The sequence below is a fragment of the Balaenoptera borealis genome (assembly GCF_965194805.1).
Source record: "Balaenoptera borealis genome assembly, chromosome: 13".
NCBI lineage: Eukaryota > Metazoa > Chordata > Mammalia > Artiodactyla > Balaenopteridae > Balaenoptera > Balaenoptera borealis.
Genome location: NC_138870.1, coordinates 64,470,832 through 64,490,279, shown reverse-complemented (window position 1 = coordinate 64,490,279; position 19,448 = coordinate 64,470,832). Strand labels below are relative to the sequence as shown.

Here is a 19,448-nt window from a genome sequence, read left to right as displayed (position 1 = left end):
CAGCATCCTAGGGAGGCCTAACTATTTTCCACAACCCAGCAGTCATTCAGCCAGAGAAATATTTTTCCTCCTGAAAAGTTCCCCAATCTTTCAGAGGAATTGTTTGCAACCCACATGGAAGACAATATAAACACTACAGCACTCCCTCTTGGGTTGATAATTCTTCCAAGAACCCTTTGCTCCCACTAAAGTCTCTCTTTATCTTGTATAGACTAGAGGTAACAGAGTTCCAGTACAAATCACAGCCACTTTCCAGCAGGTTCAGCACCTCTGTTTATACTGCAGGGCTCCTTTGTCAACTACTGTCCTCAGTTTTGAGCTCCAAGAAAAATGCTTAGATGACAAGAAACAATCCCCCTTTACATCCTATTATACAAAACTATATCTTAAAATACTTAGTATTTCTCACTTAACATTATGTTTTTTGGGATTTACCTGTGCTGAAACATGTAGTTCTGGTTTATTTAATGAAATTATTAGATAGTATTCCATTACATGAATAAACCACATACATTCCCCTATTAAGAGACTTTTTTGCTACTATAAATCATACTGCAATGAACAATCTTATACAGGTCTCATCTGTAAAAGTTTCTCGAGGGTAAGCACCTAGTATTGGAACTTCTGGATTAAGAGATTTTGAGTATCTTCTACTTTACTGTCATTAAAATACTTTCCAAGGTGGCAGTACCAACTTATACTCTCACTAGCAATATATGTGTTTTTCACTATACTTAGATTTACCAGACTTAATTTTGGAGGAATCTGATGGGTCCTAAATTATATCTTGTTTTGACCTGCATTTCCCGGAAGCACATTGAAAAAAGTTAATTTAGGTAGATCAACTATATCAATGCTGCTGAAAAGTCAGCAAGGATGAGGACCACAAGTTAACCACTGGATACAGCAATATAGATTTCGTGTTGCTTTGCCAAGGTAGAAGCACATGCCAGACTAGAACTGATTAAAGAAAAGATGGAATGAAAGAAACTGGGAACAGCAAGTACAGGCAAATCTCTTGAGGAGTTTTGATACAAGGAAGAGCAAAGAAATAGGGCAGTAGGCAGAAAAGAAGTGGAATCAAAGGAAAACATGGTGTGGGTTTTGAGATTTTCTTTTTAGGATGGGAGAAACGATTACTAGTAGAAATGATCTGGTAGAGTCAAAAACTGATGAGGTAGAAGTATGAGTAGAGAACTGCTGGAGAAATGCCTTCAGTGGGCGTGAGAGAATAGAAATTAAGCATAACCAAACATATACAGTATTTTTATGCTAAAAAACACAGAACACTGATGAAAGAAATCAAAGAAGATCTAAATAAATAGACAGACATACCATATTTATGGATTGGAAGACTAAAAATGGTTAAGATGTCAATTCTCCCCACATCGACAGATAAGTTTAATGCAATTCCTATCAAAAGCCCAGCGAGACTTTTTGTGTATATAGACAAGGTTATTCTAAAATACATAATGATCAAGGGATCAATCCAAGAAGAAGATATAACAATGATAAATATTTATGCACCCAACACAGGAGCACCTCAATACATAAAGCAAATGCTAACAACCATAAAAGGGGAAATTGACATTAACATAATAATAGTGGGGGACTTTAACACCCCACTTACACCAATGGACAGATCATCCAAACAGAAAATAAATAAAGAAACACAAGATTTAAATGACACAATAGACCAGATAGATTTGCTTGATATTTATAGGACATTCCACCCGGAAGTGGCAGAATACACTTCCTTCTCAAGTCCACATAGAACATTCTCCAGGATAGATCACATCTGGGGTCACAAATCAAGCCTTGGAAAATTTAAGAAGATTGAAATCATATCAAGCATCTTTTCCGACCACAACGCCATGAGATTAGAAATCAATTACAGGAAAAAAAAAAACTGTAAAAAACACAAATACATTGAGGCTAAACAGGGTGCTACTACATAACCAAGAGATCACTGAAGAAATCAAAGAGGAAATCAAAAAATACATAGAAACAAATGACAAAAAAACAAAATGACCCAAAACCTATCGGATGCAGCAGAAGCAGTTCTAAGAGGGAAGTTTATAGCAATTCAATCTCACCTCAAGAAACAAGAAAAATCTCAAATTAACAATCTAATCTTACACCTAAAGCAACTAGAGAAAGAAGAACAAAGAAAACCCAAAGCCAGTAGTAGGAAAGAAATCATAAAGATCAGAGCAGAAATAAATGAAATAGAAATGAAAAAAACAATAGCAAAGATCAATAAAAGTAAAAGTTGGTTCTTTGAGAAGATAAACAAAATTGATAAACCCTTAGCCAGACTCAACAAGAAAAAAAGAGAGAGGACGCAAATCAATAAATTAGAAATGAAAAAGGAGAGATCACAACTGACACCGCAGAAATACAAAGGATTATAAGAGACTACTACAAGCAACTATATGCCAATAAAATGGACAATCTCAAAGAAATGGGCAAATTCTTGGAAAGGTACAATTTTCCAAGAGTTAGAAAATATAAACAGACCTATCAAAAGGAATGAAATTGAAACCGTGATTAAAAATCTTCCAACAAACAAAAGTCCAGGACCAGATGGCTTCACAGGCAAATTCTATCAAACATTTAGAGAAGAGCTAACACTATCCTCCTCAAACTCTTCCAAAAAATTACAGAGGGAGGAACACTCCCGAATTCATTCTACGAGGTCACCATCACCCTGATACCAAAACCAGACAAAGATATCACAAAAAAAGAAAATTACAGACTAATATCACTGATGAACATAGACGCAAAATTCCTCAACAAAATACTAGCAAACAGAATCCAACAACACATTGAAAAGATCATACACCATGATCAAGTGGGATTTGTCCCAGGAATGGGAGGATTCTTCAATATACACAAATCAATGAATGTGATACACCATGTTAGCAAATTGGAGAATAAAAACCATACGATCATCTCAATAGATGCAGAAAAAGCTTTTGACAAAATTCAACACCCACTTATGATAAAAACTCTCCAGAAAATGAGCACAGAGGAAACCTACCTCAACATAATAAAGGCCATACATGACAAACCCACAGCAAACATCATTCTCAATGGTGAAAAAACTGAAAGCATTTCCTCTAAGATGAGGAACAAGACAAGGATGTCCACTCTCGCCACTCTTATTCAACATAGTTTGGAAGTCCTAGCCATGGCAATCAGAGAAGAAAAAGAAATAAAAGGAATACAAATTGGAAAAGAAGAAGTAAAACTGTCACTGTTTGCAGATGACATGATACTATACACAGAATATCCTAAAGATGCCACCAGAAAACTACTAGAGCTAATCAATGAATTTGGTAAAGTTACAGGATAAAAAATTAATGCACAGAAATCTCCTACATTCCTATACACTAACAATGAAAGATCAGGAAGAGAAATTAAAGAAACAATCCCCTTTACCACTGCAACAAAAAGAGTAAAATACCTAGAATAAGCCTACCTAAGGAGGCAAAAGACCTGTACTCCGAAAACTATAAAACACTGATGAAAGAAATCAGATGACACAAAGAGATGGAGAGATATACCATGTTCTTGGATTGGAAGAATCAATATTGTGAAAATGACTATACTATCCAAAGCAATCTACAGAGTCAATGCAATCCCTATCAAAGCACCAATTGCATTCTTCACAGAATTAGAACAAAAAATTTTACAATTTGTATGGAAACACAAAAGACCCTGAATAGCCAAAGCAATCTTGAGAAAGAAAAACGGAGCTGGAGGAATCAGGCTCCCTGACTTCAAACTATACTAGAAAGCTACAATAATCAAGACAGTATGGTACTGGCACAACAACAGCAATATAGATCAATAGTACAGAATAGAAAGCCCAGAGATAAACCCACGTACACATGGTCACCTAATTTATGACAAAGGAGGCAAGAACATACAATGAAGAAAAGACAGCCTCTTCAATAAGTGGTGCTGGGAAAACTGGACAGCTACATGTGAAAGAATGAAATTAGAACACTCCCTAACACCATACACACAAATAAACTCAAAATGGATTAAAGACCTAAACGTAAGAACGGATACTATAAAACTCTTAGAAGAAGACATAGGAAAAACACTCTCTGACATAAACCACAGCAAGATCTTTTTTGACCCACCTCCTAGAGTAATGAAAATAAAAACAAAAATAAACAAATGGGACCTAATGAAACGTAAAAGCTTTTGCACCGCAAAGGAAACCATAAACAAGATGAAAAGACAGCCCCCAGAATGGGAGAAAATATTTGCAAACGAAGCAACGGACAAAGGATTAATCTCCAAAATATACAAACAGCTCATGGAGCTCAATATCAAAAAAAACAACCCAATCAAAAAAACGGGCGGGGTTTCCCTGGTGGCACAGTGGTTAAGAATACACCTGCCAATGCAGGGGACACAGGTTCAAGCCCTGGTCTGGGAAGATCCCACATGCTGCAGAGCAACTAAGCCCATGTGCCACAACTACTGAGCCTGCGCTGTAGAGCCTGCGAGCCACAACTACTGAGCCTGTTTGCCACAACTACTGAAGCCTGTGCGCCTAGAGCCCGAGCTCCGCAACAAGAGAAGCCATCGCAATGAGAAGCCCGCACACAGCAACGGAGAGTAGCCCCCACTCACCATAACTAGAGAAAGCCCGCGCACAGCAACAAAGACGCAATGCAGCCAAAAATAAATAAATTAAATAAATAAATTTATTTTAAAAAAAAATGGGTGGAAGACCTAAACAGACATCTCTCCAAGGAGGACAGACAAATGGCCAAGGGGCTCATAAAAGGATGCTTAACATCACTAATTATTAGAGAAATGGAAATCAAAACTACCATGAGGTATCACCTCACACCAGTCAGAAGGGCCATCATCATAAGATCTACAAACAATAAATGCTGGTGAGGGTGTGGAGAAAAGAGAACCTTCTTGTACTGTTGGTGGGAATGTAAACTGATATAGCCACTATGGAGAACAGTATGGAGGTTCCTTAAAAAACTAAAAAGAGAACTACCATGTGACCCAGCAATCCCACTCCTGGGCATATACCTTGAGAAAACCATAACTCAAAAGGTCATATGTACCCCAATGTTCACTGCAGCACTATTTACAATAGCCAGGACATGAAAACAACCTAAATGTCCAACGACAGATGAATGGATAAAGAAGATGTGGTACATATATACAACAGAATATTACTCAACCATAAAAAGAAATTAAATTGGGTCATTTGTAGAGATGTGGATGGACCTAGAGTTTGTCATACAGAATGAAGTAAGCCAGAAAGAGAAAAACAAATATCATATATTAACACATATATGTGGACTCTAGAAAAATGGTACAGATGAACCTATTTGCAGGGCAGGAATAGAGACACAGATGTAGAGAACAGACATGTGGACATGGGGAGGAAAGGGAGGGTGGGACGAATTGGGAGATTAGGACTGACATATATACACTACCATGCATAAAACAGATAGCTAGTGGGAACATGCTATAAAGCACAGGAAGCTCAGCTCAGCGCTCTCTGACGACCTAGATGGGTGGGGTGGGGGGTGGGAGGGAGGTCCAAGAGGGAGAGGATATATGTATACATACAGCTGATTCACTTTATTGTACAGCAAAAACTAACACAACATTGTAAAGCAATTATACTCCAATAAAAAAAATTTTTTTAATAAACACTAAAAATAAATAAATAAAATTTATATGCAAAAGCAACTAAAACAGGCAAAATAATTTAAAAAAAAAAGAATTGTAGGAAGAAGGAGTCTACTCAATTTCAAGACCTATTATATAGCTTCAACAATCAAGATTGTGTCATACTGGCTGAGAGATAGACACATAGATCAATGAAACAGAAGACAGAATCCAGAAATAAAAACATACAAACATGCTCACCTGATCTTTGACAACAATGTAAAAGCAATTCAATGGAGGAACGATAAGCTTTTCAACAAGTAGTGCTGGAGTAGTTGGACATTTATAGGGGGAGAAAAAATGAAGCTCAACCTAATTCTCACAATTTATACAAAAAGTAATTCAAAATTGATCCTGAACTTAAATGTTATATGTAAAACCATAAACTGTTTAAAAAAGAAAAAGGCAAAAAACTCTTGGATCTACAGCTAGGCAAAGAGATCTTAAACTTGACATAAAAAGCACAATCCATAAAAGAAAAAATTTATAAACTGAAATTCATCAAAATTTAAATTTATGCTCTGAGAAAGACCCTGTTATGAGGATGAACAGACAAGCTACAGACTGGGAGAAAATATTTGCAACCCACAACAAAAGATTAGTGTCTAGGGTATTAAAAACAAAAATGAAAACACAAACTTCTCAAAACTCAACAGTAAAATAAACAATCAATTTTTTTTTAATTGGCAAAAGATACTGTTATGGGCTGAGTTGTGTCCCCCCAAATCCATCTGTTGAAGCCCTAACTTCTAGTACCTCAGAATGTGAATGTATTTGGAGCGAGGCCCTTTACAGAGGGAATCAAGTTAAAATGAAGTCATCAGGATGGGCCCTAATCCAGTGTGACTGGTGTCCTTAGAGGAAAAGAAAATTTGGACACACAGACACCAGAGATGCATATACACAAAGGAAAAACCATGTTGAGGACACAGCAAGAGAAATGCCATCTGTTAAGCAGAGTAAGACCTCAAAAGACACCAAACCTGCCAACACGTTGTTCTTGGATTCCTAGCCTCCAGAACTGTGAGAAAATAAATTTCCATTATCTAAGCCACTCCATATGTGGTATTTTGTTATGGCAGCCCTGGCAAACTAATACAGACACAAAGAGACATTTAACCCAGGAGGATATATAGATGGCAAATAAACACATGAAAACAAAGTCAGCATCATTAGCCATTAGGGAAATGTAAATTAATAACACAATGACTTATCATCACATACCTATTAAAATGGGCTAAAGAGATGCAGAGAGATCAGATTACTCATATACCGCTGGTTGTAATGTAAAATGTACAGCCACTCCAGAAAACAGCTTGACAGTTTCTTAAAAATATTAACACACAACTATCATATGACCCAGTAATTGCACTCCTGGGCATTTATCCTAGAGAAACGAAAACTTATGTTTACACAAAGACCTTTACACAAATATTTAAAGCAGCTTTATTTATAATAACCAAGAATCGGAAACAACACAGATGTCCATCAATGGGTAAATAGTTAAATAAACTGTGGTACATCCAACATACTACCCAGTAATAAAAAGGAATGAACTACTGATATATGCTAAAACCTGGATGAATCTCCAAAGTATTATGCTGAATGAAAAAAGCCAGTCTCACAGGGATACATACACACAACATGATTCCAGTTAAATAACATTCTTAAAATTACAAAATTATACAAATGGGAGAATAGATTGGTATGGGTATACAAAGGCAATATGAAAGATCTTTGTGGTGACAGAAATATTCTGTACCTTCACTGATTTAATATCAATCTCCTAGATGTGGTATTATAATTTTGCAAGGTGTTACCATTGGGAAAATCTGGGTAAAGGGTACACAGGATCTCTCTGCATTCTTTCTTACAACTACGTGTGAATCTACAATTATCTCCATATAAAAGATTTTAATTCAAAGAAAGTCATCAACTTAAACATTTAAAATATGTGCAACTTATAAATACAATATGCCTCAATAAAAATAGTTATGTAGTAAAAAATATTTTTGAAAGACATAAATTTTTAAAAAACTGTCCAGACCGGTGTTGTCCCACAAAACTTTCTGCAATTACTGATATATTCTATATTTCTGTGCTGTCTAAAACAGTAGTCACTAGCCACACATGGCTAATAAATACTTAAAATGTGACTAATATGACTGAAAAGCTCAATTTTTTATTTTATTCATTTTAATCAATTTAAATTTAAATAGCCACATGTCATTGGTGGCTACCATATTGGACAAGGCAGGTCTAGACATTACAAAGAATGGGAAAGATCATCATACGCTAAGATGAAACTGTGGCCAAAGTGTATGCAGAAAAAATGTAAATTTTATAACATTGTATGATACCATTTATGTAACAAAAACAAGGAAATAAATGTATATAAGCATGTATATGAAATATACATTTATATATGCTTTTATCTTCTATATAGCCTTCTGTACTATTTAAATTTTTTTTGACAATAATCCTGTGCTGCTTTCTTTTAAAAGCCAAAAGCCCATGCTGGAATTTAAATTTCTGATACCTTGAAAATTCATATACTGTTCAACAATACAAAATAAATCCCATGTTAGGATATTTCAGAAAGTTTACGTTTTTATTTGGTCTGCTAGATTCTAGTTTGTCAATTTTTTTCCCCAAGTGTGGCCCTTTTTTGAACTTAGTAACATACAATTACCCACAGGAAAAAGGAGACAAACAAGGAAAAAACCAGTTTAAATAATGGGAAGTTATGAAATCAAGTTAACTAACTTCTTACATAAACAGCTGTAAGATCTGGATATTTATATCAAGTGTTCTATCAGAAAGCAAAATTTCCTTAGAAAATAATGTCTACAGTTTATTCATGATTATAGTTACAGAATTATGAATGAAGATTAATGAGTATTTATAATTACAGTGAAAGGAGATAAAATCTCCAAGGTAAAAACAGATTTAACAATCTGTTACAATTCTCTCTCATAGTCTTGAACGGCAGAAAGAAAGGAAAGATTATAAAACAGATGATAGCTAACTCTATGTGTCAAGTGCCGTTCTAAACTTTATGTAGAGGGAGGATTCCTCAGAATCAAAGATGCTGTTGATTGTAAGATGCACATAGTACTGTAGTAATTACTACTGAAAAAAATCCATGCATAAGTGGATCCACACAGTTCAAACATGCGTTGTTCAAGGATCAACTGTGCATGACATTATGGTAAAGGGAAAACTATGGAGACCGCAAAAAGATCAGTGGTTGCCAGAGTTAGCAGAGAGGGAGGGATGAGTAGGCGGAACACAAAGGATTTTTAGGGTAGTGAAACTATTCTGTATGATACTGTAATAGTGGATACATGTCATTATACATTTGTCAAAACCCATATTAAAACCCAAAAGTGAACCCTAAGGCAAAGTACAGACTTTGGGTGATAATGATGTGTCAACACAGGTTCATCAACTGTAACAAATGTGCCACCTCCAGGGCAAGTTGTTGACACAGGGTACATGGGAATTCTCTGTACTTTCTGCTCAATGTTGCTGTGAACCTCAAACTACTCTAAAAACTAGTCTATTAAAAATAGTTTTTCAAATAAATGAGGACTTTTGTCATCACAGCTAACTATTCAATCAACTCTGTATCATCACTATCACAATACAAAATGGGCAACTGGATTCCAGCAGTTTGAACCTGGATTCTAATTCAGTTCTGCCACTTACCAGCAAGTTACTTACCCTCTCTATGCCTCAATCCTCTCATTTGTAAAAGAGGTATTAAAAAAGGTGTGAGAATTAAACGAATGAATATATAAGCAAAACTGTTTAGGACCGTGGCTAGTTCAGTTATAATTTGGTAACTGTTAGCAATTACCATTGTGATTATCCATCAGATTGAGAAGATAACATGAAAAGCACACAATACAATGCCTCATTCCATAAATGAAAAATTAGATACTTTCCTCCACCTTGTGTAAAAAAAAAAAGTAATAAAACTTTTCCCACACATCAAGTGCATATCAGAGAGGGGAGGATAAAGTATGGGATTATCAGAATCACCTCTGAAAGTTTTTCAAAACGTACATACCACAAACCCAAATACTAAATTAGAAACTGTGAGAGGTGTATATGGAAATATGTGTATTCTAATAAAGTTCTCCATAAGGTTCTAATACACACACACACACACACACACACACACACACACACACACACACATATACATTTTTACTTTACCCAACCCATCTACCAAGCAAATCTAGTTCTGATGAAGTTATTGCACACCAGTGGTTAATGGGATTTAATGCACTGAAATATCATATAGTTTAACATAAATTTCTTGGAGTTCCTATGTATTATCTAGATCAGGGGCTGGCAAATAGAGTCCACAGTTCAAATCTAGCCCAGCACCTGATTTTATATATAAAGTTTTATTGAAACACAGCACACCCATTCATTTCCATATTGTCTACAGCTGCTTTCATACAACCACCACAGAGCTGAGTAGTTGCTACAGAGACTACATGGCCCACAAACTTGAAAATTCTTACTATCTGGCCTTTACAGAGAAAGTTTCCCAACCTTGGTCTAGATTATTCATGCAGCATGCTATTCAGTAGCTCAACTAGAACATTTACTGTTAACAATGAGTGCAGTGTAATTACAGCATCTCTAAGTACGTAAAAAACTAGAAGACTGGAACAAAGCAAACAAACAGTTCTTCACACTAAGAGTACAGAGGACAGAAACAGTTTCCCTGCTAGCATTCCTGCTTTAAGGAAACTGTTCCTCCTCCAACTCCCAGCAAGATAGCTTGGCAAAGTTCAGACCCTCTCCTGTGGTCATATGAGTGGACACACTGCCACTTTCCAATGTGGAATAAGGAAAGACATGCAGTCCCTCTCTAATGGTTAGCTGAGATTTGAGAGATCAACGCTGGCATCCATGTCCCCACTACACAGAATAAAGAAGTTGCTCTGCATTAGGAGAAAATGAAGCTGAAAGGCAGAGATGAGGAGAGAGAGAAGACTGTCTTGGTGACATTCTCAGCTCAGGTTCCAATTATCCTTGAGCCCAACTGCACCCCTGCCATCCTGAGTTTGGGTTATGTGGACCAGTAAATTCCCTTTTTTGCCCAAGTAGATTTTTAAAAGGTTGGTGACATCTGCAATCCAAGAATTCTAACTAACACGACAAGCAACTTCTTCAGCTCACAAAAGGGTTTGTTCATTCGTTCATTTGTTCATTTATTTTAATGAGAATGGAGATAGTTTTGGTCACCAGTTTTGTTCATCCTTCATTAAATCCTTCATAAATTAACAGATATTCATAATACACACACACATACATTTTAAAAAACTGAATGAGGGTACAGTAACATCTCAATCAGTAATTAACAGTATTTTTCACTTGATTTTTCCTAGTATAAAACAACTGATAAAAAACACAAGTTATCTGACATATATACAAAGAAACCCCTTCAGGTACATTTAGCCCTATCACTTCCATCTCCTCAACAATAATTATCAGTAATCAGAAAGATGAGCCTAGGACACTATAATATTCTGATTTATCAAAGAAAGATTCTATCATATTTAGTATGTATTAATCCTAGAAAGTAGAGTAATTCATTTGGTAAATTTTCAACACCAATTGAGACAAAAATGAAAAATATTCTGTTAACCCTCTATAATTCAGGAAGTTAAGTTCTTCATAATATCTCATTTAAAGAAGGCTCAAGTTTCACTCTACTTTCAAATTAGCTACCTGTAGCTCTATTTTAAGGAGAATTTAACAGAAGATATCATCCTACAAATGGATAATTATTGCACTGGGTGAGAATTTTACTTGCATATTTTATAAATATAATATTGCCTTGAATCAACTTTTTAAATTCCAAAGCTTAAACTATTTGATATTTTATTCTTGAATTACCTATCTGTAATAGAATCTAATCATAAAATAATATTAGAAATAGATGATGTTTTGAAAGAGAATTTCACATAACCCTGATATTGAAATAACATCTTTCTGGATTATGTGGCTGTTGGGAGTTCTGTTAAAAGCACACTACATCAAGACACTTTAAATGACTAACCAACCCTAACTACCCTAACACACCCTTAGGATACTCTCTAGAGGAAAGGAGGTCCACAATGCATTTAAAATTTTTAACAAAATACACACACATGCACACACTCACGTTCATCTATCCTGAGGGATCTGAAGGCCTCCAATTCATCTTTTGTTATTTTAAAATGCCTTATTCTGTATTCCTCATTATTCTATGGCCTATCAAAGCATCAAGACCATACTTAGATACTCAATAAACACTCCTCATATCAAAGCACACATCTTTAAGAAAATTAAACAGTGCAAAAAAGGCTTATAATAAAGAGTACTCTGCCTGTCCTCTCCTCAAACCCCAGACAACCAATTTTCGTTATCTTAGCTACCTAGACAGTTGCCTCAATATCTAATATATGTATACTACTATTGCTTGAGATCTTAATAACTAATCATAACATTAATAGCTAACATGTATTGTGTTACTAAGTGCCAGACATAGAACTTTATATACATTCTCTCATTTCATCTTCACGACAGCTTCATGAGGTAGGAGCTATTATATTCCCATTTTAGTCTGGAAAATTGGAACACAGTTCAATAACTTGCCCAGAGTCACAAAGCTAGTAAGTACAAAACTAGGATTTGAACTCAAGCAGCCAAACACCAGCACTCTCACTTTTAACCTACATCCTCTTATATTTACCCACTCCACAGTCCCCTCTTAATAAATACTTTTGGGATAGGTCTCACAAATTAAATAAAAATAGGGATCGAAACAAAACAAAGAGGTCAAAACAGTAAAATGGCATTTCTCTCAATCAAATATAATTTTTTGGTTCTACAGGTCAGTAATTTTCAACTTTGGCTTTGCCACAATCTATGAGGTCACCAATTAGTTGCATTTTCATTTTTATATATTGACTCAGTAATTACTATGCTTAGGGTATAGTATTTTTAAATCTAAATTACAAGTATATGGCCTATAGCATTTTTGCTGAATAAAAAAGGCATCAGATCCTAAAGACTGACAGAAAGACATGTTTTGAAGGGAAAGAGTGTGCCCGCAATCTATCAGAAAAAGAAAAGTAATTTTCAAAGTATCTTTCTATCTACTTTATGAAAACAAATGAGTTTATATATGTGTACACATGTATATCGCTATATGATAGGGCAAAAAAATTTAGTAATGGAAAAAGGCAAAACCACTTTCACTAAAGAAAAGTTTCAAAAAATAGATTTTGTAAAATCTGTAAAGACAGGAGATGTAGTAGTTCTTCAGATTAATATTCTAAACAAAGAAAAAATGAGACATGAATATGGACAAATTTAATGTGAAGCAAAAAAGTTACCATTAAAAAAAAAAAATGAGACACTAGAGAAAAGGCAGTAATAGAAGTTTGAAATTGAGAAAAAAAGGAAGTGAGCAAGAGATGAAAGCCCCAGGTAATCTAGGCAATCCAGTTCAAAGCTCTGAGTCAGATCCTGCTGAGACAGAGAGCCCTTATAATAATACTCTGGCTGAAGGGAGTATTGTGGCCTCACTCTATGAAAGAGCAGAGAAGGCTTACTGAGGACGTACTAGTGAGTGAAACGGAAGGCTGGTGACAGCAAGCCAGCTGGATCTGTAGACCAACATATGGTCTTTATCTCTGCTGAAGTTTTACTTCTAACCATTCTAGATAACAGGAATCCGAACCTACTTACAGCCTACACTTCTCATTTCAGCACTTATTTGTATTCTGATATCTTTCCAACTGGATCATTAACTTCTGGAGAGCATAAGCTATTCTATTTATTCTATTTTCACCCATATAACCTAGTACAGTGTTATGCACCTAGTAGATAGATGCTCAAGCCTATCAATCTTGAAAAATCACAATATACAACAGAGCATTAGAGTCTAAAGAAATCTGAAGAGAGCATCCAGTCTAGCCTCTTTATCTTAAAAGCAAAGAAACTAAGTATAGTTTAAATGTCCACTAGCCTAAAGTGGAAGAGCTGGGATTAGCACCCTAATCCCCTGATAATCAGTTTATCTTTTTCCAAATAGCCTCTAATTTCTTCCGTTAAAATAAAACAATCTTATTTCATCAGAAAACAAAGTCAACAGCATCAGTACTCACTATATGTCAGAGCTCTTTACATTTGCTTGGCAGTCTACATGCCTAGGTCTGTGATGACTGCTTTACAAACATTATTCTAGTTAATACTCACAATGACTCTAAGAGGTACGTACTATTATCCTAATTTCACAAAAATGTAAAATGTAATTTGACCATGATGATAGTAAGTGGCAGAACCTAGATTCTCCATTTGTCACCAGAGTCCTGGCTCTTAACCAGTATCCTATACTGTTTCTCACTGTATTTACCACAAATATACTGAAGTCTCAAGATAAACAAATATTTAAGTGACTGACTAAATGAATGGATTATTTAATTAATTGAAAAGTAAGGTTCTCTCATAGCAAATATCTCTAAAAAGAAGGGTTCGTTGTTAATCTAATTACATAATCCCCTAAGAAAGGTTTTAACAGTGAGCAGTCTGCATACTAACAGGAGATTTAAGGATAGCTAATTTCTTTATCCCACAAATAATTCACCTATTCAACAAATAGTGAGAAACTATTTTTGTGACACAGTGTTAAATTTGAACATAAAAAGTAAAATAAACTTGTTCCTGCAAGATCCTATTCCACTAAATTAAAACCCACACAAACTACAAAGTTACAGTAATCAAGACAGTATGGTACTGGCACAAAAACAGAAATATAGATCAATGGAACAGGATAGAAAGCCCAGAGATAAACCCACGCACATATGGTCACCTTATCTTTGATAAAGGAGGCAAGAATATACAGTGGAGAAAAGACAGCCTCTTCAATAAGTGGTGCTGGGAAAACTGGACAGCTACATGTAAAAGTATGAAATTAGAACACTCCCTAACACCATACACAAAAATAAACTCAAAATGGATTAAAGACCTAAATGTAAGGCCAGACACCATCAAACTCTTAGAGGAAAACATAGGCACAACACTCTATGACATAAATCACAGCAAGATCCTTTTTGACCCACCTCCTAGAGAAATGGAAATAAAAACAAAAAGAAACAAATGGGACCTAATGAAACTTAAAAGCTTTTGCACAGCAAAGGAAACCATAAACAAGACCAAAAGACAACCCTCAGAATGGGAGAAAATATTTGCAAACGAAGCAACTGACAAAGGATTAATCTCCAAAATATACAAGCAACTCATGCAGCTCAATAACAAAAAAACAAACAACCCAATCCAAAAATGGGCAGAAGGCCTAAATAGACATTTCTCCAAAGAAGATATACAGATCGCCAACAAACACATGAAAGAATGTTCAACATCATTAATCATTAGAGAAATGCAAATCAAAACTACAATGAGATATCATCTCACACCGGTCAGAATGGCCATCATCAAAAAATCTAGAAACAATAAATGCTGGAGAGGGTGTGGAGAAAAGGGAACTCTCTTGCACTGTTGGTGGGAATGTAAATTGATACAGCCACTATGGAGAACAGTATGGAGGTTCCTTAAAAAACTAAAAATAGAACTACCATACGACCCAGCAATCCCACTACTGGGCATATACCCTGAGAAAACCATAATTCAAAAAGAGTCATGTACCAAAATGTTCATTGCAGCTCTATTTACAATAGCCAGGCCATGGAAGCAACCTAAGTGTCCATCATCGGATGAATGGATAAAGAAGATGTGGCACATATATACAATGGAATATTACTCAGCCATAAAAAGAAACGAAATGGAGTTATTTGTAGTGAGGTGGATAGAGTTAGAGTCTGTCATACAGAGTGAAGTAAGTCAGAAAGAGAAAAACAAATACAGTATGCTAACACATATATATGGAATCTAAGAAAAAAAAAAAAAAAGGTCATGAAGAACCTAGTGGTAAGATGGGAATAAAGACACAGACCTACTAGAGAATGGACATGAGGATATGAGGAGGGGGAAGTGTAAGCTGTGACAAAGTGAGAGAGTGGCATGGACATATATACACTACCAAACGTAAAATAGATAGCTAGTGGGAAGCAGCTGCATAGCACAGGGAGATCAGCTCGGTGCTTTGTGACCACCTAGAGGGATGGGATAGGGAGGGTGGGAGGGAGGGAGATGCAAGAGGGAAGAGATATGGGAACATATGTATATGTATAACTGATTCACTTTGTTATAGAGCAGAAACTAACACACCATTGTAAAGCAATATACTCCAATAAAGATGTTTAAAAAAAAAAAAAAACCCACACAAGTTTCTACACCAGTCATCAAAATCAAAATAAATGTATAACACCGCCCTCCTTCTGGTGCAGAAAGGAGTAACATTAACTGAGCACCTACAATGTGCCAGTTCTTAAACCTCAACAAAGAGTCTCACCTAATCCCTTAAAGCCAAGTGAACTAGGCAGCATCTCCATTTTCTGATGAACAAACTGAGGCTTTAAGAGATTAAGAACCTGTCTCAGGTTACTTGGCTAATTACTACAAATCCAGAATTGGAACCCAAGTTTGACCAAAAGTCTATGTTCTCTCCAAAAACGACTTAAAGGTACTATTATTTTATTTGCTCACCAAAGCAAAAAAGGTTTGCTAGGTTTCTTTCCAAGGGAGTAGGAAGACACCGCTTACTTTAACAACAAAAAAGAATATATTATCTCACTTAATCCTCAGCTTATTAGTTATTATTATTTCATCCCATTATTATAAATCATGAAGCTAAAACTCAGGGAAGTAGCTTGCCCAAGAATGCACAGCAAGGAAGCAGCAGAACTATACCAGGTCTGTACCAGGTGTGAATGTAAAACTAACCACAGGAAAAATGCAGAAAGACCTTAGGCCTGGTAGGTATGAGCTTAAGACTCAAAACACCTAAACTAAGTGGACCTTGTGTTTGTCAAGCAAAAAGGAATGGTACATATCATCTATTTCAACTTCCACTTCCAATGATGAGGAAGTTGATTTTCTAGTAATAGTCTATTAAATGGCAACTTGAAGACTGGTCTCTAAATTCCAAGCCTACAGGCCATTACATTATACAAAGCAATTTCTGGATTTGTTGCCTGTTGAAATTATTCCTAAAGTACCAAACAATGAACTATTTCACAAAGCAAAGGTTTATGAAGAGAGAAGAGTTATGTTAAAATACATAGAATCAATATTTAAGTATTTAAAATACTTTCACAGGAGTAGATGAATAGAAATATTCCTTAGCAACATTTTCAATGCATCATCTGAAAACTTTGTCTATTTCTTGATATATTTTTAGGGCCTAAAGTGTGAACTAAAAGAGAGATGTCTCCGATGCCAATTCTGAGAATTTTTTTTTACCACTTTGGTCAAAAAAAAAAATGTTTAGTTTTACTGTAGAACTCTGTCAGAAATCCAAAGTAGCCTTTTCATTGAGAGTGGCCCAGGTATATTCCTAAGGAACTGTGCCACTGTTTTTGATAAGTCAAAGTGATGAATGAGGTGATGAGTATTAACATATAACATGGGTAAGTGCTTGTATTTATATTATACTAAGTAATATAAGCATGCTATGATCCCAACTCCAGAAATAAACAGAATCATTCTAATGCAAGATAATCAAGTAGAGACTTCCATGTTTGTTCACCCTACTACAACACAAAGATAGTCTTCATCCCTTAAGCTCATAAAAACTACAGGAGTTCTTCAGGAAGCTTTGCTGCTGCCCTCCGCACAGCACTATGGATTATTAAAAACCGGAATGCATCAAGAATTGCTTCCAGGCCTGAACTAGCACTAGCTCAGCTATAAACTAACAGAATGCTACTGATCTTGGAGAGGGTCACTGTTTACTTACAGGGGAAGATACTCATGTGATGGGAAACGTGTTGCACTGTCCTCCTCTGGCTCCCGCCCCCCCCCCCGAAAAAACACGGTACTGTGACAAGCTAACGTGAGCGTGGGTCTATTCCCAAAAGTTTTGACCTCTCTTTTTAATCGCTTAAGGACAAACGCTCAAAGAAGGACATAAAAGACACAAGGGGCCCCGAGGTGCTGCCTATGGCATCACGGGAAGGACATCACTTTGGCCAAAAAACTGTGTTCGTCCCCTACACTCCCCCACAGTGAGCCAAATGGGAGGAACAGATACCGTCATTCACTCTGGCGAAGGAAAAGAGAAGAAATCAAAACCAGACGCGCTTCCTTCTCGCCCCGAGAGGCTTGGAGCAGGACTAGGGGCTTATCGTGCGGTTCCAAACCAGCACCAGGCCCCCGCCGCCAATGCACCCGCGAGCAGCGCGACGACAGAGTAGAATCTTCAACATCTCCACCTCTGTCCTCCAGGCACAGCCAGGGACGGCGTCCCAGAGACCGCCCCGGCCGGGCCCGCCCCGCTATCTCCTCCCCCGTTATCCGCTCACAGCCGCGCTCGGGCCTGGATTTGCCTCCCCGCCCTCCCCAACTTCCGCGCGTTCCACTACCCCGAACACGCAGGCCACCGCCCCCTACGAGCCCGGGGGAGAAAGGTTGGAGGATCGCAGGGCTAGGAATGCGCTCGGCGCCGTTTCTCACCTCTGGATGGAGAAGGGGCACGCAGCCCGCTTCGGTATCGTACTCATCCGGGCCGTCCGCCATCTTGGTGTTAAATCCCTCCTCCCGCTGCATGCCGGGAGAAAGCGTTTCACCCTCGCGGGGTTCGGGCAAGGCGGAGGGCGAGCGCGAGGGCGAGCTCGAGCCCCGCCGGAGGCAACGCGGCCGCCTCCTCCTCCTCCTCCTTCCCTTCCCCCCGTGACGCCCCCTCTGCCCCCTCCCCCCTCGGGGAGCACTGGTCCCTGCGCGCGTGCGCGCGTGCCGGTCCGGGCCGGTCCGAGCGGGAGCGCGCTCTGCTGCACTGCGCCGGGGCAGGCGGGCGGAAGGCTCTGGGCGTGGGCGCTGCCACTCGCGAGCGGGCCCGCGCCCCAGGCAGCTGTACGCCTCTGGCTACCCTTGGGAGGCGGCTGCTGGGCAACCGAGTAGTTAACGTGGGAAACCAAGAGGCGGCACGGGAACGAAAGCAGGGCTCCGGAGAGGCGCAGCCGAGATTCGGGATCCCCGGCAGTCGGGGCGTCCAAGCCCGCAAACCCCACTGTCCCGATACGATACCCCCGGGACTCCTTCTCAGAGACCCGGAGTGGAACCATCACTTCGCTCCAGGTACTAGGTTTTTGGCTCTCAGGCTTGAATCCAGATGTGCATCGCTCCAGAAGACGAAAGACGCACCCCTTCCTCCGCTTTCAAAAAGGTCATCCCGCAATTTATGCCTCCGGGGGGCGCCCGGTAAAACACGGATAGAGCTTGGGATTTCCTCCTGGAGAAGCCTGTTAAAAATCATCGCAACCTGCCCTCATTGGTCTTGAATTAAGAGTAACCACATTAAGGATGTACGCCCTCAAAGCCCGCACGCCCCCATCTGCTACATTTTAATGTAATCCAGGAATTCAGAACTGAAGTCATTTAAACTAAATTCGCTGAAATGCGAACCAGATAAAATGACTAAAGCCATTATTAAACGGATATTAGGGCTGCATGGGGGGTGGAGGGGATTGCTTTCTAGAAATGTGCTGATGGGACTGTTATAGAAAGCATTTATCTTTGTTTTTAGCTATTAAAAATCG

General features: G+C 37.8%; 1 protein-coding gene across 1 annotated transcript in view; it reads right to left on the bottom strand.

Moving 5' to 3' along the window:
- Nucleotides 1-18,592, bottom strand: part of ZDHHC17 (zDHHC palmitoyltransferase 17) — a 100,174-nt gene extending 81,582 nt beyond the window's left edge. The window contains exon 1 of the mRNA XM_082351640.1: nucleotides 18,367-18,592. Coding sequence (XP_082207766.1) covers nucleotides 18,367-18,459 — 93 coding nt within the window. The 5' untranslated portion in view covers nucleotides 18,460-18,592. The remainder of the gene's footprint in view (nucleotides 1-18,366) is intronic.
- Between the last annotated feature and the right edge of the window lie 856 nt (nucleotides 18,593-19,448).